The following is a 27,407-nucleotide window of genomic DNA, read 5'->3' on the forward strand; positions in this document are numbered from 1 at the left end:
TAACGCTTATATTCTAGTAATATTCAAGCATTTACCTTCATTATGCAACACATTGGAAGTCTCTAGCACAATATTTCGATTTATGGTGAATTTATGAAAAATATAACATTTTCTTTACGTCCGCACGGTAACTCTTCCGAAAAAATCATACGTGCGATTGTGGTAATGTTTGCACCATTTTAAATTAGCAGTTACATAAAGTTTTATATATGGAAATGTGCGCAATTTCATGTATAATACAACAAAAAATAGTTGAAGGTTGTAGCTTTTCTCATTTTTGAAATATTTGCATATAAATCACGATAAATAGAAAAAAAACCACGTTCGGTCAAATTTGACTCTACCGAAATGGTCGAAAAACGCAATTGTAAGATAAAACTCTTACAGTCTAGTAATATTCAGTCATTTATCTTCATCGTGAAACAAATTCGAGGTCTCTAGCACAATATTTAAATTTATGGTGAATTTTAAAAAAAAACTTTCCTTCCCTCCGCGCGCGGATTCTCTGCCACAAATCTCCGAAATGCGTAAGTCCCATTCTCGGAATATTTGCTCCATTTCATATTAGGCATTTCATAGAGTTTTATATATGAAAATGCGCGCAATTTTATGTAGAATAAAACTAAAAATATTTGAAAGTTGTAGCTTTTCTTATTTCCGAAATAATTGCATATAAAAAAATATATATAAAAAAATTCGACATTCGGTCAACTTTAACTCGTCAGATATGGTCGAAAACTGCATTTGTAAGCTAATATTCTTACAGTATAGTAATATTCAATCATTTTGTCTTCATTTTTGAAGAAATTGGGAAGTCTCCGAGGACCAATATTTAAGATTTAAATGGTGGACAAAAATTTTTTGAAAAAAAAATAATTTGTTTACGTCCGCGCGTTACGAATTCATGCATTATTTTGTGATAATATTTTCTCTGTGTTGCTTTTATCGTTTTACAATGTGTTGTATACCAAAATGATTGCAATTTAGTGTACATTACAACGAAAAAAAAGTAACTTGTTACATTTAACCGTTTTGCGCACAGCGCGATTTGAATACAATTATATATGAAATTTCATTTTTGCGCTATCATATATCGCACTATTTATATATGATAATGATAATTTTTTTCATTTCTGATGGTTGCATACTAAACTTCAGGCAATGACAAAAAAAGGAGCCAAAAATGAACTCTTAATCTTGAAAACTAAGCGCGCTGTGATTTTTTGAAAAAAATATTTTTTCCGCTTCCGCGCTCACTCTGAAACGTCTCCGGCACACGGGAGACATTTTTTTTTTACCGCTTCGGCGTTTAAGGGTTAACTACTCTTTTAAACAAAATACCCTATTATGTTCTAAGGAGTCCACAATGATAAAAAAAATGTAAGAGTTCGTGTATAATTTAAAAACATTTATAAAGCTTTCAAACCCTCCCCTGAAGATGAATGCAGGGAAGGATTCGAAAGTAATATAAAGTGATTTTAAACTATACACGAACTCTTAACATTTTGTTATTATTGTGGACTCCTAAGAACATTAAATATAATCTCATGATAGACAGATTTTCCAAAATACCCTATTATAGTACAGCATAGACTTGTGATAAGTATATGTGGCCTATATTACTCTATGCACTGGAAACATGGGCACTGACAAGGAAAATGGCGATGATTTTTAAAAGGTGAAGCTATCAAATATTACAATTCAGGGCCTGGGTGGTGGGAAGATCATATTAGTACAAATGAAGAAGTGATGGAAAGATGTGGTATCTAGAGGCTGGAAAACAGACAGATAGTTAGACCAGTGATGGAAGGTAAGGAACAGGTAATCAGGAAAGCAATAAGCATCCTCCATGGAGAGGAGCATAAATGAAGACATAGACCCAGTGGGAGTTAAGACAGAAAGTGCATCAGACAAAGGGGCCAAGAAAATTCTTTTCAAACCTAATCTGACAAAGGAAAACTTGACAATGTTTATAATGATGTGATTATGAACAAGATCATTCGGAATCAATGGGTTTCTCACACAAAATATATACTTCTGAAATATTATATCTAAGTGATCTTTGGAATCTCTGACAACCAAGTACAGTAGTATTTAAATATGCTATGAATACTTACATAACTTTTCAACAGTGAGATGTCTGCCTCATCCAAAACTGAAAATAAAGAACAAATAAATAACAGCAGCACATTTCATGCAAACAAAAAAAATCATGATACAAATTCTGTCAAAATAAAAAAAAAATTATGACATATTGTATGTCAAAATATAACAGTAAGTAACAATGAAATAATGACTACAAAACCACTGTCATAATTAGGTAATGAGATACTGTAATGTCCCTAAAATATAAAAACTATACACTTTTTAAGGTAAAATTAAATTAAGCTGAAGATGAGAAATAAGAATTATGATGGTTTAATTCCAACAAACAAGTTAGATCAGCCCATTTTCACACAACTGATTTTTGTATCACTGAAAAATCCTAGTTGTGTTAAGCCTGGCTTATAGGAACTCCAATCCTAGGTCCAAGGATTCATGAATAAATTAGTGATAATATAAAGTGAAATACTGCATAACCACGTTACATTAACTTGAAACTAAACACATTTTTAAAACTAAAATTCATTTTTTTTTATACAATACTATCACTTCATGATAGACTTAAGAAAGAGGGAGAAAGAAAGAGAGATTGAAACCTTGACACCACAAGATTGTAAGCAATGTTGACTTCAAATAAATTTTTTCAAAGTATAACTAACATGTTCCACAGTACAATATACCATGATTGCAGTATTTTTCAGCATTCCAGACACCTGGTAAAAGAAAAATTGAATAAAAAACAATGTTTGGAGGAATAAAATTTAATTCTTAATTAAAACCCATCAGTTTACATGAATCTACCTGTGTGTTCCACGCTTAGAGAGACTGTATAATGAATATGGTAAAGACCACTTGCATGATCATAGTCCAGAACTCCAGCACCACCCATAACTGCCAGTCATTCTCATGTCTTGCCACAAGGCTTGGGGGAAGGGGCACAAGAAGCCCTTAAAAAATATATAGTATATATATTTTATCAAAAATCCTGTCAGTTTGCATGAGCCTGAATACCTATTTGGAAGCATCTTATATTTTTCTTAAGTATTATACATGCCACAACTTTTATGTACTAGACATATCCTTCAGTGCAAGATGGAGTGCTGAAGCAGTCACTCAACTTGATAACAAGGTAGATGACTAGTGGAGAAGGACAGTGGAGCTATTAAGGTCAGTTCCACAGGAAAATTACAAATTACTTAAAAAAAAAATGTTTCCAACAGAAAATAAACCTTCACCTTTTCTATAAGGTGAAATGGTTGATCAGAGCAGTATGGCCCTAGTCCTTGAATAAGGAAACCCAAAGAACTATAATATTTGTAATTCTGGCTATTAGTATATATTGCTAAAGAATAAGCTCTGCCACATCCCACCACTTGTTAAAAGAGGAACGACAAAGGGAGACACATCCTAATAACTAGTACTTACATTATGTGCTCAATGTGAACTCATCTGTATCTAATGTGACTCTGGTGTGTACTCTGACCTAGAAGCTGATGAAAAAAAAAAAAGCTTTTGGGAAGGAAGAGAGTCCTGCCAATCAATATACACACACCTCCCAGACTTATACGCATTTGGCTTTTGGTACTATGATGAGATACTTCACAGTCCAACCAGAGCGGATACATACACAACCTGGTGAGGAGGCAACACAAGTCCTAACAAAAAGGACTTGTAGGTGATATCCCCCAAGTAGAATGAGGTAAAAGGTAGTCTTTATGTTACAGACACCTGCCCTCATTACCTGAGATATGGAAAAATTCTCACAGCAAAGTAAGGGACAGCCCCACTCCCCTGACTGTATGCTACTAAGTGACATGGGAGGCCAACCTCCTCCTCTCTAGGGGAGGCCAAGGCACCTTACACTATCCACAAGTATTACTCTCCTATGCTACAGTAGAAGGCATATCCTGGAAAAGTAGCATCGTAGGAGTATGGCATTTATGCAGGCAAGATGACCGCTATAGTACAGCCAACAGCATTCAGTTCCTTAGCAGAAACAGCAATGAAAGAGGTCAGTAGGTATACCAATCGGTGAAAAAGTGTCAGTAATTCAGCACAGCATACAACAATGCATGGCAGATGGGATGTAGACATGGTAAATACTCATACAAGGCTATAGCCATAGCAGAAGCAGAATAGGGAGACAGGAGTATGTTTGAGAAATTGCTGACTTGGTGGGTGCTGGGAGGGGGTGTTCCCCTGTATAAAGCCCCAGTAACACTGAGGGTTGAAATACGCAAGAGCTCTGCATCAGGATTCCTTTGGAAATTGATTTTTCCTATAGCATTTTGGTTGCTTATTAAGAATTTACCATTATCTTTTGTTGGTCAACTGTAATCAACCTTAGAAGTTGTATGCTTGCTATCCTGGGATGCTATCGCACATGCGCAGTATTATAGGGGAGCTTTTGGTAAAAATGGAGTTTCCTTCACTGGGGGATTCCAGGGGGCAGAGGCACCAGCTAAATAACATGGCTTGTTAGGTTAGGTTAAGGTGCGTTTGTATAGTTCCTTTTATAAAAGGTTTCCTTAACCAATCCCTTCTTAAACATATGGCTCTCAATCACTTACGCATACGCCGAACTGTTCCATCATAACAAGACAGTCCGGTTCTCCTGATGTTTTCCCTAAGGGAAAAATGACATTTTTATGATAAAATAAAGTTTTGATATACAGTGGTCCCCCCGCATTCGCGTTCTCCGGATTCGCGGATTTTTCATTTTGATGTTTATTTTCATGACTAAATACATTTTTATGATACAAAAATGATTTACTGATTTTCAAATATTAATTTTGATTAATACTGTAGTAGTAAGTTTAATAAGTTTAAATGATATCACATAATAAAAATAATAATTCTCTCTCTCTCTCTCTCTCTCTCTCTCTCTACTACAAAGATGTGTTTTTTTGTATGATAAATAAATGATTTACTATTTTCAAATATTAATATTAATTTATACAGCAATAATATCAATTCATTAAAGAAAATACCATAGTGAATTAGTAAGATTTTAGCTTATAAATTTTAAAAATTATGGAAGAATGAAGGAAATCCCAGTATTCTTTCTGTAACTCCAGGTACTAAAACTGTCATACGTATCAAGTTAGTGACAGGAAGGAGCTGTTGTGCTGTTGCCATCAAGTGCTCATGAAATTTGCCCCTCTCGCTCTCTCTCTCTCTCTCTCTCTCTCTCTCTCTCTCTCTCTCTCTCTCTCTCTCTCTCTCTCATTTACTGAGACTCGAGATTTTTTTATAGTACTTGTACTATATGTTTTTAATACTTTCAATAATAATAATAATATAATAATAATAATAATAATAATGATAATAACTGTAATTACAAAATTCATATTATGTGATAGTATTTTAAAGAAATAAAATACTAATCTATCCATGTCACTTTTAATTAAGGCTAACTCACTCTCTCTCTCTCTCTCTCTCTTTTACCACACAAAATAATAATGTGTCATAGTGGTAACTCCCTCCCTCTCTTTCGCTGGAAGTGTTATAAGTATTTTTTGAGAGAACAGAGAGATAAACACTCACTCTCTCTCTCTCTCTTTTACCGAGATGAAAGAATTTTTATGGTACTAGTATGTAAAATGCTTATTGATAATTTCAGTTATTTAATAATAATAATAATAAAACTGTAATTACAAAATTCATAATGGTAGTATTTTAAAGAGATGAAAATTACCTTTCCATTTCACTTGTAAGGATAACTCCTCTTTCTTACTGAGATGAGAGAATTTTTATGGTAAATGCACGTGTTTATTTTATTTTCAAATAATAATAATAATAATAATAATAGAAGTAGTAATAATACGATAACTAATTTCAAATGAAAATTCTTCCCTTCGTCTTTTTCTGTATCAATTTCCCTACCTCATAACTCCAGTGACGCTCGGAGCTGGGAAAGTAACAATGCCATACAATGGTCAACGAATTTAATGGTTTTATGTAATCTCTCTCTCTCTCTCTCTCTCTCTCTCTCTCTCTCTCTCTCTCTCTCTCTCTCTCTCTCTTACTGAGATGAGATCATTTTCATGGACATGTATGTAATAAGTTTATCATTAATATTTTCCAATAATAATACTATTAACTGTAAGTACAAAATTCATATCTGAGTATTTTAAATACAATAATCATTCCATTTCTCTCTTTTAAATACTGTAATGACAACTCTCTCTCTCTCTCAATCTCTCTCTCTCTCTCTCTCTCTCTCTCTCTCAAGATACACTTGTCATACATTTGGTATTTCTATTTCTTCCTTTTATCTCTCTCGCTCTCAGCAAAAGAATTGATAGACAGACGAACATAATTGCACAGTCCTCTCTTTCTCTCTTCTCTGGAGAAATATATGTATTTATGGGAGGGGAAAAAAGTTGCCTACAGACATTCATTTCAATCTATTGAAACCGTAATGAGTTATCTCTCTCTCTCTCTCTCTCTCATCTCTCGTCTCTCTCTCCTCTCTCTCTCTCTCTCTCTCTCTCTCTCTCTGCTATTGGCTGTTTATATATTTCTAATGGTAAAATGTTTAAGATGACTTTAAAATTATATTAATAATGCCAATTCAATGGTATATTTGATGTAGGATAATACTTTAAGTAGAAATTTGGTATTTGTGATTTCACATACAATTGCTTCCTTTGTAAAAAGGAAATGGATGTCTCAACTAGTAACAGTATGAAAGAAAACGTGCATGACTGAATACTTATGGGGGGACTGAATTATTTTCACATACGTAACTAAGTCATGCAGTACGTACATAGTATGTATTTATGTATACTAACCTTAAAATGTAAGATTTACTTTAAAACAGTATTAATAATATTTCAAAGATTAATATGAACCATAATAGGATATTTTATGTATATTTGATGAAGGATGGTCTTTTTAGAGATACTTAGGTGTTTGCATGTTCAGGATAGGAGTTTATGAGCACTTTTAGAGGGGGGTTCCAAACATTCGCGGATTCTAACTATTCGCGGGGGGGGTCTGGTACCCATCCCCCGCGAATACGGGGGGGACCACTGTAATGTGATATATGAAAGCCCCATACGAACTAAAATAAGCATGTGACGCTCTTCGTAAAATATGTTTTCAAGGCAGTTTTGAAATCCAATATGGCGGCTATCGTCAGGCTGGCCGGTCTAATCACAGACTATCCACCATCTTTCCCAGCCTTCCCAGCACTCATTTGAACAATGTTAGCGTATATATGTAATGTTTATTGATCTTACTCAAGATTGCAGTTGTAATCAGCACAATAAAACAACATTTTGTTGCCTATATTACTGAAAGTATGAAACTTTTTATTCCCGGGGTCATGGTTTGAACTGAATTCATTTTTACCTTGTAATCGGTGGTTTTTATCCTTACTGCCATCACAACTGAAACTCCACAGTGCTTATTTGATTGTTATTATACACATTTTGGTCTCAATTCACTCCACATTGCACTTTAAACCAGTTGCTGTTCCTGGTTCTTAAGCGCGCGCGCCACAAACACAGTTACGAGCAGCAGACGATGAAACTGCAAAGTTTTATTCCCTAAATTGTTTACTTTACTCATTATTTTGTTCAAATTTACTTTATTTAAAAATTTTCATTTAATTCATGTATATTATCCCTTTTTTGCAACCAAATTACCCCGAAAAATTACAGATATTTCTAAAGTAAATACAATCCAATGTTTCCGACGTTTTCGTACATCTGGCCGCCGAAAACCATAGAGGAACGACTACAGATAAGTGGATTATATATTTTTTTTTTGCTTTTTTGTTTTTGTTAGCATTTTTCATTGATTTCAGTCTATGTTAGTATTTTGAATTTCTTTAATAACTGTATGCGAGAAATAAATGTAACCTTCAATGTTTGCATGCTAAGAATGGCAAAATCATCGTTGCCACATTAGTGGAGGCTTCACACATACGCCGATTCATTATTATAAACTGTTTCCATGAATTCTAGTTGCCATAGTAATGCAATAATGATAAAATTGCTTTAATATTTATGTAGTATATACTTCCAATACATAGCCTAATTTCACCAATTTCAACGTTTTGTGTGTAGTCTTATACCCAGTTTGGAGGGTCAACACATACCGAATGGCAACAGAGAGAGAGAGAGAGAGAAAGGAAGGTGAAGGAACGAAGGAGAAAAGGGGTGGCGGTGGAGGGGGGGAGAGGGTAGGTGGAGCTTTATACGCGTGTTCGTATCCATTTCTGCATAATGGAGTTTTTGTCTCTTGGTACAAGGACAAGTGTCGTTATTCTTTACGATTAGTGATTCACGATACCCTTATAAATTACGGCACTGGGTGTAATGCACTATAGCAAAATCTCGTTCTGATACGAGTGTTCGTTACAGAAATAGGTATTGCCCAAAAACGTGCTTGCAATGTCTCTGAAACCCATAGTAGGTATGCTGCTTAGTTGTCAATCAAGTTTTTTGCAATCAAGTATTTTTTACAAGCTAGCTATTGAATAAATTTGTATTTTTCTCAATCAAAACATATGCCCCTCAATGGTAACTTTCCTCTTTTAACGACTTTCTGGTCATTGCAAATTCGGCCCCATAATTTCTTATGGTGCGAAAACAGAGGCGCAGGGACTGAAAACGATTGTGTCACACTACGGCGATAATCCGGCAGTAAAACATCTTCATAGGGTAAAACACCGCATGGTACAGGGGTGGACCATGTATAATCAATGTGTACAACCCCAAGAAAAGTACATTATAACGCGTCCTGACACCGGAGTAGAGGTCTTTAGCTCCATTTCTCACCAACAACAAGTCGCGTCTGATGCCCATCTCCGATGTCAGGACGCGTTATAATGTACTTTTTTTGGGGTTGTACACATGGATCGTACATGGTCCACCCCTGTACCATGAGGTTTTTTACCCTATATCCAAAAAGTAAATAATAAAGATATATATGCGCATTACGATTAGCCTATACCAATTACATGAAGAGCTGATAATCTGCATGAATAACTGGTAAACAGTTCTGCAAGAAAGTTGGTAAAGCAATTATTTACAATAGGTACGAAAGTCAAGATGTCGTGACGTCATAATACAGGACTTGAAAGAACGTTCTAATTCCAAAAAATAGGCTAATTACTTAAATTTGAGTCAGAATCGAGTTACTACTTTTTCAATAATGAATATTTTCAAATTAATCATCATAAATATGTAAAATATTGATGTTTTACTATTTATTTAAAAAATTATCGAAGTGCACTCTTCGTCGTCGTCTTCTTCTACAAAACAGTTGTTTACTCGGTGAGGAAAAGTTTTCCGATTGTTGTGATGAAAGTGCCCCAGCGTCTGTAGGTACAAGTGGTGTGCGGATTTATCACAGGAAATGGTTAGTTTATTGACACCAGCGACTCCGTAAACATCGAGATGGCGTCAATCTTCTAGTAAATACCTCGAGTTGTAAGTAAAAATGTTGAACGTGTTTTGGTGAGATTTGCACTACGTTTGACACCATTGTCACTACCCTCTGTTTAAATCTTAAAATTTGGCCTTAATTTCTAATTTTGGAGAAAATACTTACTTCGAAAGGAGAGTAGAGGTCTTTAGCTCCGTTTCTCACCAACAAGAAGTCGCGACTGATGCCCATCTCCGATGTCAGGACGCGTTATAATGTAATTTTTTTGGGATTGTCCAAGTTGACCGTACATGGTCCACTCTGGACCCTACGGTTTTTTACCCTAGGTATTTCTGGAATGAACGGTGTTTTAGCCTTCTGGAATTTATCCGCTGTTTCACCCAACCATAATTTAGCTAAGTTCAGACCTACGTTAAACTGGGATACTACAACCGTCTAAGCTGGGTTTGGATAGGCTAGCTACTACCTAGTACTACTAGGTATCTAGCTAGTAGCTAGCTAGTAGGCTAGCCCTAGCTAAAGAGCACAATGCAAGTCCCGTGTCAGAGGCCATGGCTTACACTAACTTACCTTTAATAGGTTCATCGTCACTTTTATCTTCGTTTGTTTTGCGCATATCAGATCCTAGATGGTCAGGCATCTTGATTAATCACTAATTCTAGACTTGAGAAGAAACAATGAGTAAATTGGACGTTTGCACCACAGGCCAGAATGACTGGAAACTTTCTGTTGTCAGTTGTTGCCTCTAATTACGGATGTTCGTAACAGAACGCCGATCACAAACTTGTAGAAAGTCAAATATATTCTCCTCTCCATTAAAGACATCAGAGTGCAATAGTAATAATAATAAGCTCATAAAAATATTTCATTTTAATTATTTTATCTAATACCCATAATATTCACAATTATTTACTGCGGGAAAGAATTTTTGAAGAGATATAAACCAAAAGGTGAGAAACATTATTTTGAACCTTTGAAAGAAATTAGAATGATTGGTCTTCTGGTAGTTGAACAAAATCGAGAAGAAAACCTTGCTCACTTAAACACAATGTTTAAAATTGAAAATTGGAAAAGATCTACAAACCAACCAATAATAACGTGAGTAATTTCATTCACCGTAGATAATTAAAATAAAGCATCTTAACACAATAACGTTAACCAATTGCTGTCTTTTGACAGATAAACAGTTAATTAAAGTTAATAAAAAGACTGGTGAAAATCTTGCATTTACCTACCACAATTCCAGTATTCTAGCAAACACTTTAATTTTCGAAATCAAATTATTCCTTCCCCCAACACACACACGCACAAAGAGAGAGAGAGAGAGAGAGAGAGGAGGAGAGAGAGAGAGAGAGAGATAGAGAGAAGAGAGAGAGAGAGAGAGAGAGAGAGAGAGAGAGAGTATGGTATATATTTACGATAAGATGAAAGCAATGCAGCAAAGGAAATTGAGACACAAATTAAGCGCTTAGAATTAATAATGATGAAAAAAAACAGTCAGAACGTAGTTTCTTGTCAGTGGACGTTCACTTAAAGTATTTTCTATGAAGCAATAATTTTTGGTTAATGATACTCTCGTCACAACCAACAGCAAGGAGAGACCTAAAGATAATACTCAAGCATTAAGATGCACGTGTAGGTACCCATTTTTAATACATAATTAATGCAGCAATAAAAACCTAATTAACACTCGATCAGAAACACAGAATGTAACAATATATGAAGTCTTTTCTATTATGTGATGTATTATGTGAAGAATATGGTTTAAAGAAGCACAATTTCAATAGAAATCATAATAATCCAATTATTATTCTAATATTAAGTGCCGTAATTGTTTTTCTTGCAGTCATTAAGAAATCTCAATCTCTTATAGATGATCGATCTGTTAAAAAACCGAAATATTTTCTTGTCTCCTGAGTTATATGATGTTGTGGATTTGTCAGTTAATAATATTAATACGCGTACGCTATATAACTCTTCGAATATCTTTGTACAATTGTACATGTAGCTGTAGGACAAAGGAATTTACCGGCTTACGGAGTGCCTTGATGATTATCTAATGAAAGACTAAAGATAAAGGGCTGCTCGAAATGTTAGATGGCGGTTTGAGTGCGTTAAGTGAAGATCTAAGCTTCATTCTGTTGTAGTACTTAATTGAAGCAACACAATTTTACTTCATTCCAGCCTGCCAAACATTGGCCATGTTTCAGATGCTGATATCTGCCCCTGACTGGAAAAGCATGCAAGTGCAGAAAGAAAAGATATAATTAAAGATTAAACTATAAAAGAGAAACTAAAATAAAAACAAATAAACATTTCAATGACTCTCCTTTTTAAAACTTGTCTAAATGTTCACGCCAGCTTCATAGTTTATTTGGCCATATACTTGAATTAAAAAAATGCAACTAAATTCCAGTTTTCACACACTCCATTTACTGTGTAAATTAACAAGAGTGAAGTGATATCCACGTTAAAAGTGAATGTACCTAAGCCTAAAGAGAGAAAAACATGTAAATGGATTCGCATGTGCAAGTATTTGCACGTTAGTGTTTCTGTATTGGGATATCTTTTTTATTCTTCTTTCATCTACAGAATATTCATGTAGCTTCCATCACAGTGAATATTTTTACTAATAAATTTCCTAAATTATTGACGTCTGATCGGGGTAATGATTTCTTCATTGTGTCTCATTGTTTCTTAATAACGTTAATATCCCAGTTGAACCTTGAATCTTTTAAGATGATTAATTATGAACTTTGCATATTGAGTGTTTTCTGTTAATATCGTAGACAGTGTTGATATCCTGAGCTGCATCGTGCCTCTCGGAAGAGGATAACAATTTTAGTCTCCAGTATCTTAAGCATAACAATTAATCTAATCTGGGCGGTAAAAGATATTAGCACGTATGTATTACAACTAGTTCCTCAGCTGCCTCTTCGGGCTTCAATGCCAATTACGTCTTAAGGAAAGGAGAAGACGTGCAAAAGAAAACTAAGGCATACATGCAATGGAAAAGCTATCTTATCGACATGGATTACAACAGAGGAGTCGTTTTTGAGACCGTACAAGCACAGCTCACTAAGAACGGGTGGCTGATGACGGAACGGAAGGCGTGACAGTGAATGAGCTCTAAAGCTCGAGTTGATGTAGATATTGTCTTGATTAGTTATTTATGAAGCCCTTGCACGAAGTTCTTTCCAAGGAAGAAGATTGTATGACGCGCGTCGGAGTCTTTCTAACTCAGGACTGATTACTGAAACAGTCTGAAGATTAAGGACACCTCGTTTGACAACAATTTATTCCTTTAGAATAAGAATAACTCCTTCCCAAAAAATTATAGTCATATATATATGAATACAAAGAAGGCTTGGCAGTAGGGAAAGATGGCTATTTAGCTCTGTCAGGTGAATGGCAGTAGGTAGAGGAAAGGGGACTAAAAGCTGATTATACTTGAAAACACATAATCTTAAATCCTATATGTTCTTGTGAATTGTATAACTAATCACTTACTAGACGATTGACTGACTCATCCTTGTCTATAAAATGTGTGTTTAAAGCAAAAAGTTCTTGATACTACTTCGTAACAGCAAATTTTATCCGTGTTTGAGGTTGCTAGACCCCACGGTCCAGATAGAACCATTTGCAACCACCACATTACTCAGTACAGCAATCAGGTGCTTGATTCCGGTTTAGGTCAATGGAGGTACAATAAGTTTGCAATAGAACTTACTTGCTTGTCAAAATTCAAAGACGGTGGGATGAGATTGTTCCAGAGAGAAAATATGAAAATGATCATTATCACATTCAATTGAATCGTGGCTGAAACTTCCTGTGCTGAATTGTTCCACTTCATTATATATATCTATAGCTGCTTCCTACGTACCTACAATGTCTATTCCCACCCTCTTTATTCACGGCATCATTCAATTTTAACCTTCACGTAGTCTTGTGTTTCCTTGATATTAGGATATTAAGGTTCTTTCTACAGCCCAACCCCTTCTAGGTCTTCCTCTCCTGATATTTTCGAATTATACACTCTCATCATCCTATCGTCTCCGGTCTTTCCGTATGATCGAACCATCTTAAAACACTTTTATTTTGTTCTATGCATATGCTACCATTCCAGTTCTCCCTTTTCTCCATATACTATGTAAACAGTGCGTGTCAACAGCTTCAGCCTTTTTATTCTCACTCACATTCAGCGTCCATACTTCCCTCCATAAAAGAGACAGTTCAGGGGTAGGGCCGTAGAAGGGCCACGGTATGCAACACCCACACCCACCCCCGTGATATATTTGGAAATTTCTGCGCATTTTGAAGCCTCTAAGAGCTATATTAAGTTAATAAAGCAGCAACCCATACACACTTGTATATATATATATAATATATATATATATATATATATATATATATATATATATATATATATATATATATATATGTAATAGCCCTAGTGAGCCCTTAATTTCTTTAATACTTTGCTCTTTTTTGGATAACGCTTGTCACTACAAAGCCTGATGATCCAAGTTCGTTTCCCAGTACCGGACATCACAATTTCATCGAATTTCTTTGGACTTGGATCTTCGGCTTTGTAGCGACAAGCGTATCCTAAAAGGAGCAAAGAATTTAAGAAGTTAAGGGCTTATTGTGGCTATTACAGTTGCATATGTATCTGGTAAAAAAAGTGACTAGTAGATTCTACACACACACACACACGCACACACACACACACACACACACACACACACACACACACATATATATATATATATATATATATATATATATATATATATATATATATAAAAAAAAATATATATATATATATAGTGACATAAAATTAGATACGTATGGGACTGGCAATATAGGAGTAAATAGAATATTATTATTATTTTGTTTTATCTATTTATTTATTTATTTATTTTTTTTTTGCTCTATCCCAGTCCTCCAATTCGACTGGGTGGTATTTATAGTTTGGGTTTCCGGGTTGCATCCTGCCTCCTTAGGAGTCCATCACTTTTCTTACTATGTGCACCGTTTCTAGGATCACACTCTTCTGCATGAATCCTGGAGCTACTTCAGCCTCTAGTTTTTCTAGATTCCTTTTCAGGGATCTTGGGATCGTGCCTAGCGTTCCTATGATTATGGGTACAATTTCCACTGGCATATCCCATATCCTTCTCATTTCTATTTTCAGGGCTTGATACATATCCATTTTTCCCTCACTTTCTCTTCAACTCTGGTGTCCCATGGTATTGCAACATCAATGAGTGATACTTTCTTCTTGATTTTGTCAATCAACGTCACGTCTGGTCTATTTGCACATATCACCTTGTCTGTTCTGATACCATAGTCCCAGAGGATCTTTGCCTGATCGTTTTCTATCACTCCTTCAGGTTGGTGCTCGTACCACTTATTACTGCAAGGTAGCTGATGTTTCATGCACAGGCTCCAGTGGAGGGCTTTTGCTACTGAATCATGCCTCTTTTTGTACTGGTTCTGTGCAAGTGCCGGACATTCGCTTGCTATGTGGTTTATGGTTTCATTTTTCGTATTGCACTTCCTACATATGGGAGAGATGTTCTTTCCGTCTATTGTTCTTTGAACATATCCGGTTCTTAGGGCCTGATATTGTGCCGCTGTTATCATTCCTTCAGTTTCCTTCTTGAGCTCTCCCCTCTGTGGCCATTGCCATGTGTCATCGCTGGCTAGTTCTTTAGTCTGTCTCATGTATTGTTCGTGCAGTGGCTTGTTGTGCCAGTCCTCTGTTCTGTTTGACATTCTCCTGTCTCTATATTTCTGGGTCTTCGTCTACTTTTAGCAGTCCTTCTTCCTATGCACTCTTGAGCCACTCGTCTTCACTGGTTTTTAGATATTGCCCCAGTGCTCTTTTCACGATGTTGACGCAGTCCTCTATACTTAGTAGTCCTCTCCCTCCTTCCTTACGTGTTATGTATAGTCTGTCCGTATTTTCTTTTGTGTGTAGTGCTTTGTGTATTGTCACGTTTCCTAGTTTTCTGGTCTATGCTGCGAAGTTCTGCCTTCGTCCATTCGACTATTCCTGCGCTATATCTGATTACTGGCACTGCCCATGTGTTTATGGCTTTTATCATATTTCCGGCATTGAGTTTTGACTTGAGTATCGCCTTGAGTCTCTGCATATATTCTTTCTTGATCGCGTCCTTCATCTCATGGTGTTTTATATCCCCTACTTCCATTATTCCCAGGTATTTGTATCCCGTCTCATCTTTGTGTTTGATGCTGCTCCCATTTGGTAGCTTTATCCCTTCAGTCCTTGCTACTTTGCCCTTTTGTATGTTGACTATGGCACATTTTTCTATTCCAAACTCCATTATTATTATTATTATTATTATTATTATTATTTTGGTAGAAGACCCTCTTTTAGGCAAATACTGTTAAAAAGAATGGCAGAATTAAGCGAGTTGATTTTATATATTGTTTTTTCTATTTTTTTCCTTACTATTCGCTTCTCAGGCTCAGCGATGTTTCTGAGTAACTGACCAATATTCACATTGGGAATTTTCAAAAATCTTAAATGCTGAAGGTAAGCTTTTATTGGAACAGGATATCAGGTCCAGGTCAAGCAGGGGTCGTCGTCAGTGCTGGTATTATTCCGTAGGCGTTGTTCAGTTCGGGGCCGGGTTCGTCTTCGGTTTAAGGCCTGGTATTGGTGCTGGTATATCTGGTATCACGTGACGTTTCGACCTTCTCGCAGGTCATCCTCGGACGAGTCATTTGAAGAGACTGTAGCAAGAAAGTCTGTGGGGCGGTATTTATAGCGGCTCGGACCTAGAGTTGCATTCTCATTGGTCGGGCCGGTCTTGGACGAAGTCGTGGATCTCGCCTCGAAGGTCTCGGGGATTCTCTCGTGCGAGCGCCACAGTAGTGTGCCTGGGGATGAACGACAAGAATTCCGTCCGTAGCAGGAATCCTGTCATCCCGCGGGGGCTCCTGATTATCTGGTATTGTCGGGGGGTCGTTCGCTGCTCTCTGGGCGGCGGTGGGAAGGAGAAACGTTTCTTGGGTGATGTTAAGATTTGGTTTCTCCTTGCCTATATGGAGGGCTTCTAGGAGGCGCAGACGTCGGGGATCCGTTGTCTGGTCTATTATTTCGATATTAGGAATAATATCATTTCTCTTTATCCGTTTGTTATGAGCAGTCCTGGCGTGGTTGAAGATGGCTCCTTATGAGCGAGGCAGGAGATTTGCTTGGAGAAACGCATGGAGGTCATACCGACGTATTTGCCAAGGCATCCTCGGACGGGGCATGTGTAATGGTAGACCACACTCGTCTTCTTCAAGGGATCTGCAGGGGCGCCGAAGGGTGTTTCTCATCACCAGGCGCTCGTCGGTTCTTCGTTTTATAATATATAATTAACTTAATATTTTTGTCTGGGTCGGCGGGGCTGACAGTTTCATTGATGATCTTTTTGAGGGCGTGTTCGTCCTCCTTGTACCTCCGGTGGAAGTGCCCCTTGTAGAAAAGCTTGATGGGCTCTGCAACATCGGGGCGGGGTTCCTGGTGGTACCAGGCTTCCATACTTTTCCTTATAGATTCATCAACAGCACGATTGGTGTGTCCGTTGTCGATGAGGACCTGGGCGGCGCGCTCCAACTCACTGTGTGTGTCATTCCAGGAGGAGCAGTGTGAGAGGGCCCTCCTGACGAAGGCGCTGATGGTGGAGCGCTTATACCTCTCAGGGCACTCGCTCTCACCATTCATGCACATTCCCCGGTTCGTCGGCTACGTGTACACCTTCGTGCTGAATTCGGAATCTCACTGTTCGACAAGAACGTCAAGGAAGGGGAGGCGGCGGTCTTTGCAATGTTCAATTGTGAATGTGAGGCAGCTGTGGTCGTGGAATGCACGTCGCAGCTGCTCTATCTCATCCTGGGAGTCGGCGCAGACGAAGGTGTCATCAATGTAGCGCACGTACATCCTCGGTTAGTTGGAATTCTGGAAGACCCTCTCTTCAATGGTACCCATATAGAAATTGGCGAAAAGGACCCTAAGGGGAGAACCCATCGCCACGCCGTCGATCTGGGTGTGCATATAGTTGCGGTGATCAGCAAAAGGGGCCTTCTTAGTACAGATTTCCAGCAGGGCTCGAAGGGCATGCTCTGGGATGTTTAAGGATGGAGTGCCGGGGTCCCTGTAAACTCTGTCCAAGATCATTTGTATGGTCTCATCTACGGGGACGTTGGTAAAGAGGGACTCTACATCCATCGAAACGATGCATCCTCCGAGGGGCGTTGCTCGTAGGGCTTCCAAGAACTCGGCCGACGACTTCAAGCTGTGCCTATCTGGGACGTACGGGGTTAAAATGGTGTTGAGTTTCTTGGCCAACAGGTACGTAGGGGCAGGGATCTGGCTGATTATGGGGCGAAGGGGGTTCCCTTGCTTATGGGTCTTAACATTCCCATAGATGTAGCCTAAGTCATGATCACCCGTTATGGGTGGCAAATGCAGGGCGTTAGAGGCGGCATTGACCGTCTCAATAATCTGGTTGGCCTCTCGCTTGATGTCATCGACAGGGTTCTTGGTAATTCTGCGAAATTTCGTGGAGTCCGCCAGGATTTCTTCAATCTTCCGGCGGTATTCCTCAGTCTGGATAAGGACGAAAGCAGCAGTTTTATCGGCCCTGCGTACAGTGACGTCCTCACGGTTCCTTAACTGCTTCGCTGCATCCCTCAGGTCACGGCTGATGATACCACTGCGGTAGTCTCCACGGTTGGTGAGGGCCTCGGCAAGCAGAAGGGGTTGAAGGGCGTCAGTCGTCCGCATGTTCCCAAGGTCTTCTTGCTTCTGGATACCATCGAGGAGATATTCAATTTCCAAGCGTCACGTTATACCAGATATACCAGTTATACCAGCACCAATACCAGCCCTTAAACCGAAGACGAACCCGGCCCCGAACTGAACTACACCTATGGAATAATACCAGCACTGACGACGACCCCTGCTTGACCTGGACCTGATATCCTGTTCCAATAAAAGCTTACCTTAAGATTTTTGAAAATTCCCAATATGAATATTGGTCAGTTACTCAGAAACATCGCTGAGCCTGAGAAGCGAATTGTAAGGAAAATAGAAAAAACAATATATAAAATCAACTCGCTTAATTCTGCCATTCTTTTTAACAGTATTATTATTATTATTATTATTATTATTATTATTATTATTATTATTATTATTATTATTATTATTATTATTATTATTATTATTATTATTATTATTATTATTATTATTATTATTATCATTATTATTAATATTATGATTATTATTATTATTATTGGAGAAAAACCAATCAAACCACAGTTATGTAAATGTACATATATTTAAGTTTAAAACAGAAAGGATAGCTTTCGGGAATCTGTACGGTTCCCCTTATCAATCTCATTGATAAGGGGAACCGTACAGATTCCCGAAAGCTATCCTTTCTGTTTTAAACTTAAATATATGTACATTTACATAACTGTGGATTTGTTTCTCCATTTGAAGACTCGTGCTACTATGAGGAATTTTTAATTTTTGGATCCACGCCTACACACATGGAGGGGACACCGTTGGTTTTTTACTCTCACACGGAACTTTGTGAATACCGGATACATAAAGAGATTGATAAGGGGAACCGTACAGATTCCCGAAAGCTATCCTTTCTGTTTTAAACTTAAATATATGTACATTTACATAACTGTGGATTTGTTTCTCCATTTGAAGACTCGTGCTACTATGAGGAATTTTTAATTATTATTATTATTATTATTATTATTATTATTATTATTATTATTATTATTATTATTATTATTATTATTATTATTATTATTATTATTATTTCATAGGTTAGGGGGACGAACCAAGTCTTGGGGGCCATCAATGTCTGGAGTGGCCAACCAGCACCACGACCCCATACCCCTCCCCCCGCCCGTATGTCGCCCCTGCTTCTGTAGACACTTTTTACAGACCTCCTGTACTTTCTTTACTTCACTTGTTTTGCAACTCATCTCTTCTCTCGTATGGTGTGGGCCTACCAGAAAACAAGGTGTTGGTCCTGAAGTCTTTTTAAACACGCAGAAATGAGGTGTCATGGCCACATGCCTAGTATCTTTGGCCTGACATTTGTGACATATTGTTTCTGTCTGGGTGGCTTGAATCTCCTGAGATCTTTCCTTGCAGAAAAGATCGCTATTAGTGATCTGCCACTGCCAATTTCAATTGCAATAGAGGGTTTACCAATAACCCCAAGTGTCTGCTCCTCGTTCTGAAAAGCATCAGCTTCCACATTCGCTTGAGAGTCACCATGTTAGGATGCCCAGTATCAGAAGGGTTTCATCTTTCATTCTCTGTACTGTACAAGTATGGGATGGTCTTCTTTGGTGTGCTCATGGAATCAAAATGTAATCTACTGTTGTCTCAGAAGCAGGCTGCTTCTGAGACAACAGGAACATATTCGTCTCCGTTAGCTCATCTTTACGTGTTATTATCTTCCGTCTGCTTTGTTTCTTACGTTTATGATCAGTGGAAGATTCTTCCGCATTTACTGCTTTATGATCTTTTTCCCCATCAAGGTTTTGTATTTTGAACAACAATATAATAATAATAATCATCATTATCATAATATAGAGCAGTGCTCATCACATAACCAGTCAGTAAACTTTTGAATATTTTCTTGACAAACTATTTTCTTGTTCTAAATTTTTAATCAGTTGTATATAATGTCCACAGAGGCATTTATTCATCTATTGAATGTTTTTCCGATCTTTTCTGTTTGAAATCAGCTATGAATAGTTGAGAAATTTCTTCCGTAAAACTACTGAATCATGTAAAGACAAATAAAAAGGAACCCGCTTAAAATGTACCAAATGACCTCCGGTTTTAGGTCCTCCAAAATGAAAGCACAGTCACGGAAAAGATGAAGACCAGACGAAAACACGGAAGGGTCGGATCTCATGATTATATTGGGATCATATTAGCACAGGGGCGCCATTGGAGGGTAACTGGGGCAATTGTCCCCTTCAAAACACTGCTCGCCCCTCCCCCCAAGACTTAATTGGCCCTTCTATCCATTGTGCTCTGTTAATCTATGCGAGATGCTTCAGAGAGCTCGAGGATTTTCCTACATATTAGGGATAAAGGCCAACGGTCACCTGCATACCAACAGAGACTTATTACCACACCTACATATCATTTGTAGTTGTAACACATCATCGGTCCATACTTTACCGGTGAATAGGAGCACAGAAGAAAGTGCTCGAAATATATGGTTGCAACGTTCAAACAGTGTTTTATGAGCAATATATATATATATATATATATATATATATATATATATATATATATATATATATATATATATATAATATATATAGCTATTTATATATAATTATTATAATTATATATATAATATATATATATATATATATATATATATATAGTTTTTATATATATATATATATATATATATTATATATATATATATATATATATAGTATATATATATATCCAATAGTATCTATATATATATATATATATATATATATATATATAATATTATATATATATATATATATTTTATATATTAATTATATATATATATGGATATATATATATATATATATATATATATAGTATATATAATATAATATATATATATATATATATACCAATAAGTAGTTTTCCTTAATATACGGTGGATTTATTAAAAATCAAAGCCTTTTATTTCATTATTATCTTCTGATTTGAGGATGGTCCCTTGTGTAGAAAACTTCTGGAGCATTACTACCTTCTTTTGGATTTGCCATTGACTGAGAATCAGCACAATTTTTTTTAGGTATTTCTTGCATTTCCTATTCATAGTTACTAATTTATATATAATAGAGAATGCTCTTACGTTTACAGTAATTTTAATTATCAATCCAAGGAAAGCAACGGAAAAGGCGTAGATAATAGCCATGTTTAATCTCCGCGCTATGTGATGTCATGTTTTCGTTCCCCTGCCCCTACCAAAGTCTATAAACTGGTTGGACGAGTTAAGTCTTTGAAAAGGAACTTTTGTTGTCCCTTTGATACTAGCGATCTTTAAAGATACTAATAAAGCCATGAGAACTAAGGATTTGAATTGAATAGATAAGGCAGTAGTACTGTTGTATTATTCATTGAATGAGGAATAGATAAATGCCAAAATAGTACTGGAATCGTGTCCTATATCCCAGTAGGGGAGAGGTCGAAGAGCCTGGTTCGTCTGCGATCCAAACAATCATAAACAAGGTCTTCTTTGGGAATGTGGTAGCCAGAGAGAAAATGGCGATTGTTAGTCATGACCGATCCAGGGGATTCTGGGGAAGTGAACGAGCGTGTGTGTGAGATGGCATAAGAGTTTGTACCATGAGTGAAGAAGATCACTTGAGAAGAGTCTTGGTGGAAGACATACCATCACTCGTGGTTGCCAGCAGCCAATCAGCTGATTTGGCTCCAGTGCATAGTGCCAGGGTCAGGTCACCGAATAGTGCCAGGGTCAGGTCGCATAATACACAAAGTATGGAAAAAAGGATGTTGGCAGACACTACTCATGTGGTGGAGAAGCGACCTCATGCCCCTGCCCCTGCAGCTGCCCTGGACACAGTGACTCGTGCCCCGAGTGGAGGGCCCTCGGGCCTGGCCAATGAATTGAGGGATAAATTAACGTTCAAAAACGGTGTTATGAATGGGATGAAAATTGGCACCACGGACGCCGAGGTGCATGTGCCTGCTGCTGTGAAGTCCTCCAAGGCTGTTGTGTTGGACGAGCAGTGTTCGGAGTCTAGTCATGAATCTACGTCAAAGTCAGACATTAATGGGACGGTATGTAATGGGCACACCGTGTCAGAAGCAACCAGTAGCAATAGCATTGCCATATCAGATACATTTTCTATTAATTCTGAAAAGTCTTCGGATTCCTCCCATTCTTTCTCGGGTGCTCGGCCAAGGACAAGGAACACCTCGAACAGTTCGCAGAGCACCCAGCCAAAAAGTGACGTGGACCTCAGTTCAACCAGTGAAAGCCTAATAGCTCCCGAAATATGCATTAGCCCCGTGTCGTCAAGTATAGACGACGATCTAAAAGTGGAATACGTGAACTATGAAAACGAGCTTCAAATGTCGGCCATTATGAGGCTAATACAAAAAGATTTATCAGAACCTTATTCTATATATACGATAGATATTTTATACATAATTGGCCCAAGTTGTGCTTCCTGGTATGTAATGTGTGATTGTGATTTTTTAAGTTTAATTTGAATACAGCTAATTTGTGAAAAGGGTTCGGGTTGTATTAGGCTAGCATAATATTGAAAAATTTCTTTCAGGGTCATATTGCAGATAACCATACTTGTAAAGGTACATTAGGCCAGTGGAAATTGGTAAGCAGCAAAGAACTGCTTTACAGTCCATCCACCCCAGTGGCAATGCGCCCCAAGTCCATTTGCCTGCCCTAGGGGCAAATCTACTTCATTGGTAGTTGATGCACTGCAGCTGCTCAATATTGGATTGTTGCCCCCAACTCGCAATCAAAAAAAAGAATAATACGCATTGGATGCAATTACGTATTGTTTTCAGATATAAAAAATTCGGTAATTCTAAGCCCTCATTCCGCGGTAAAGTAGACTACGGCAGTTGACGTTTTCCTACGTTATTTTACTTACTGAACAAGAATTTAAAGTAATATTTATTTGGACGACTGTAATTAACCCCCAGGGGCCGGTACTAAATACGGCGAAATACATTGGACGCCCCAATCCCCAGTGGAAGTCGTATTCGCGGTTACGTTTCTTGCAGGGTAATTCTAAAGATTAGTTCCGCAAGGACTGCAAGGAACGTAACCGCGGATATGACATCCGGATTGGGGCGTCCAATGTATTTGCCGTGTTTAGTACTGGCCCCTGGGGGTTAATTACAGTCGTCCGAATAAATATTACTTTAAATTCTTATTCAGTAAGTAAAATAACGTAGGAAAACGTCAACTGCCATAGTCTACTTTAACGCGGAATGAGGGCTTAGAATTACCAAAAATTCTTCAGGTATTGCATACTCGTCATGAAAATCTCTTTATTGCATATTCAACAAATTAGGTTCTTGCTCCCCAAATCCTTTTTTAAAGGAACTCGACTTGGGAGATGAAATTATTAGACATAGGATGTAGTAATAATAGTTTTAAATTCTTTGTCACGAATAGTGGCATTCTACAGAGCCTCCATTCCTTATGTAATTAAATTTAAAATGCAAATACAAAATAGAGAATACGGATTATATAGAATATTGTAAAACTAACCTCTAAATAAAAGGAGAAAAAACAGGGTGAAAAGATGAGAACGATACAAAATACTCGGAATATTCGTCAAGCAGTTGCATCAACGACAGATCTCCATTAGTGGGTGCTGCTTTGGCTTGTTATCTACACCGTCAAAATATCTACAACGTACAAATTAAATTTTGGCTTGTTATCTACGGTCAAAATATCTACAACGTACAAATTCAATTCTGGCTTGTTATCTACGGTCAAAATATTTACAACGTACAAATTCAATTTTGGCTCTTTATCTACGGTCAAAAATCTACAACGTACAAAATCAATTATTCACCTTCAGTTTTGTCTGAATAAAACAGATGTTTTTATTTTTCTTAATTATAGTTTATATATATCACGAAGAAAAATAAAATTAAAATATAAAAATTCGTTTATTTTCATTTTAGTCTAATATTTACATTATAGTATACAAAATATCATAGAGAACTAGTTAAAATGAAGAAATTAAAACTAAAAATTTGGTTTTTATTTTCATTTTAGGCTAAAATCTACATTACATAAAAAATAGGCTGGTGATATTTACCCGACCGTTGGGCAAACAATAAGCACATTTTCTTGTTCTCCCAACGGTCGGGTAAACAGTGCGCTGGAATTATTTTCCCGACCGTCGTCTAAACAGTACAATTGGGTTGTTATTCTAACGACCGTTGTGTAAACAGTGCGAATATTGCTTATTCTAACGACGGTCGTGGGAACCTCTTATTTTCCCGACTGTCGTTTGTGGACTGTTGTTAGCCTGTTCGTCATGGCATATTGTAAAAAGGCAACCGTCAAATTTTTTGTAGCTTTTTTTAGGCTAAAAAATGGGCTATACTAGTATCTGTGCGCGAATTATTTCCAAAGCCTTTGTTATAAACTCATGGAACATCTAGGCCCCCTATGGCCAGGCACACTAACGTAAGGGGGAAGCCTCATATTTGTCTTGTTAAAAAATTACAACATTTTTCCTGATACCTGGGCTAGCGTATTTCGAAAAACCTTTGGTGGTACCGACATCTTGAACATTAATCTTCCCACATCAACGTGTTCGTTTTCCAGGTGCCGCATTTGAGGGTACATTAGGAAGGTTGACCGGCTTGTTTCGTGGTTGTGGGTGAAATCAGCCTTGCTCACAACCAGGCAGTCTTCTTTTCTATTCGCGGTCAGAAGGAAGCCGCTGGGGCAGTTCATCTTGAATGTTCTGAAGAAAAAAATATCATTTTAACAGCTGTTACAAGATCATGGGAGTGGCAGTGTATATGGCTCTCGCAGGTAAGGGCTTTTAGCCTGTACCTCTTCGAGAGTTTGTCAACATGGCGCCGATCGAAGAATTTCTGCTAAGACAAACCGACTTTCCGAGTCCTATAAATGATGTAATACACATATAATTAAACAAATTTGACCAGTAATGGATGTAAAAAGCATTATTCTTGCTTTCAAATGAAGTATTAATAACTTATAAGGTGGTTTTCGGTGGTTTTCGGTTGCTTTTATGTGGCTTTCTGTGGTTTTCGGTATTCTTACGTACCGATGAACTATTGGTCAATTAACACTGGAAAATCCATTTGTACAGTACTTCAATTTCATGAACTAGCCTAGTAAGTTAGGCCTAACCAACAACATGACCAATATTAATGGATATTAATAGGACCATATTAATAGGCCTAGTTTAAATGTTGAATGTACTGTGTGTACTTTCACTGTGTACACACATCAAAATGTACACGATCACTGCAGTGCATTGCATGCACAGTGCATTGGTCGTACTGTAATCAACTGACTGAGTTGGTCTATTTTCTTGTCTATAAGGTTAAAAATAAGGACCGAAAAATATATAATAGGATGTCATAATACCTTTGGTTAGGTCTTTTACCCGTGCTCGTAGTGCTGTGCTCTCCGCCATGTTTGCACTGAAAACTGGCACGGCTGTATCTGAACTCATTCTTGTAGTGGTTCTGAGGGTTAACTACAGTTTTGTTTGCCTTGCCGATTGTTCTGCAGTTACGTATAACATACTTGGCACATGTTTGATATTCTAGTTTTTCTTTTTCTCTCACGAATTCGTCATAATCTTTGAATTTTTGACCCACATAAAATACATGTCCATCACTTCTCGAATCCATTTTCATCATGGCGTCGGTTTCATACGACCTCGTTCCCAGATTTCTGATGACGTCACGGTCGGGAAAATAAGAAAATGGTTTGCTTGTTTGCCCGACCGTCGGGCAAATAATCACTTCCTAAAAAATATCAAAATAAAAAAATATTCTAGCAATACACAGCATCCACATTGGCTAAAAATGCTTAAAAGAGGTCAGGAGCTTCTTTTCTCAGCATCCACCAACACCAGTAGTCAAGGTGAGATTGAAAAGTTTTCTGATTGCAGCCCTCTCATTTTTTTCAGTATACGAACCTTTGCATCAAGCCAAGATCTTTCAGTGGCTTGTGTATGTGCTCCAGTGTTAGGATCGATGTAATTCTGCTGATGGTTTCCGGTAAAATGACGGAAATTGAGTTCTAAAATTTGTCAAAGAGAAAGCTTGCAATTTACTTTGTTATTCAAATCTGTGAAGTGAAAAAATCCATTGCCTTTGTGAACGGAACGAAAAGTTTGACATCCACGGTTTCTGCAACGAAGAACGGGCATAAATTTGCCATTTCGCCGTCTTTTCCGAGTGTCCTTCATCTCTCCACTACATTGATGACATGGTGAAACACTTTGTTCTTCATCTAAAAGACCATGTCTTCTAAAAAATGCCGGAGTCTTGGATTCGTCGTCACTGATTTCATTGTAGAATTCCTTTGCAAGCATCTTCAGGGCTTTGCTACTGACTGAAATATTTAAACTGAAATATAGAAGCCTACTAAAAATAAAAATGGTAAAGGACTGGTTTATTTTTTAACAAACTATACAGCAATCTATCTAGTTAACTAATTAGGAAAATAGGTAGCAAGCTAGATTGTTACAAACGACACAACTTGCATTACTTTGGACATAAGGTAGCAATCTAGCTTGTTACTTGGGAAATTAGGTAGTTAAATAGTTATAACAAATGACACAACAAGCCTTTCTTGGAAATTGTAGATCGCATACCTGTGTAGATATCATACCAAAGTAGATTTGTGACATGTAGATAACCAGCCAAAGCAGCACCCATTAGTGTATCTATCCCAGCAATTATGCAAATGGGCCTGGAGTGTCCTTTATGATTTTCTCTGGATGCACTTGATTTGGCTGGGTCAAATTGTTTGAAATTATTCGTTCGTAACCTCATTTGGCTGGTTCGAATTGTTTTAAATCATTCGTTCAGGCATTGATCCGAAGTATTCTTATATAGTAATTTGCATAAGAGTTGGGGCGCAATGACTTGGTTGTGGGGCGCACTGGGGCACATCAGTTTCCCCACGAGTAGATGTGTCCCTTATGGGGCAGTTGGACTGGGGGCGCATCATTATTGGGGCGGATGGACCTGCTACCGAAGAACTAGGCTTTGGTTGGCTAACTTAAGCTAGCCTAAAAATCCATTAGGTTAAAAGGTAAACAAGCTGTTAGCCTGTTTG

The 27,407-nt window shown here is 37.4% G+C and overlaps 2 protein-coding genes across 2 annotated transcripts in view; one reads left to right on the forward strand and one right to left on the reverse strand.

Moving 5' to 3' along the window:
- The window catches only part of LOC135220822 (26S proteasome regulatory subunit 7), a 35,493-nt gene extending 25,227 nt beyond the window's left edge, over positions 1–10,266 (reverse strand). The window contains exons 1-2 of the mRNA XM_064258363.1: positions 10,075–10,266; positions 2,118–2,155 (exon numbers count right to left, since the gene is read on the reverse strand). Coding sequence (XP_064114433.1) covers positions 2,118–2,155; positions 10,075–10,144 — 108 coding nt within the window. The 5' untranslated portion in view covers positions 10,145–10,266. The remainder of the gene's footprint in view (positions 1–2,117; positions 2,156–10,074) is intronic.
- An 11,374-nt stretch (positions 10,267–21,640) lies between these two features.
- The window catches only part of LOC135220823 (N-alpha-acetyltransferase 30-like), a 96,054-nt gene continuing 90,287 nt past the window's right edge, over positions 21,641–27,407 (forward strand). The window contains 2 exon segments of the mRNA XM_064258364.1: positions 21,641–22,718; positions 22,721–22,761. Coding sequence (XP_064114434.1) covers positions 21,911–22,718; positions 22,721–22,761 — 849 coding nt within the window. The 5' untranslated portion in view covers positions 21,641–21,910.

Source organism: Macrobrachium nipponense, chromosome 2, assembly GCF_015104395.2.
Source record: "Macrobrachium nipponense isolate FS-2020 chromosome 2, ASM1510439v2, whole genome shotgun sequence".
Classification (NCBI taxonomy): domain Eukaryota; kingdom Metazoa; phylum Arthropoda; class Malacostraca; order Decapoda; family Palaemonidae; genus Macrobrachium; species Macrobrachium nipponense.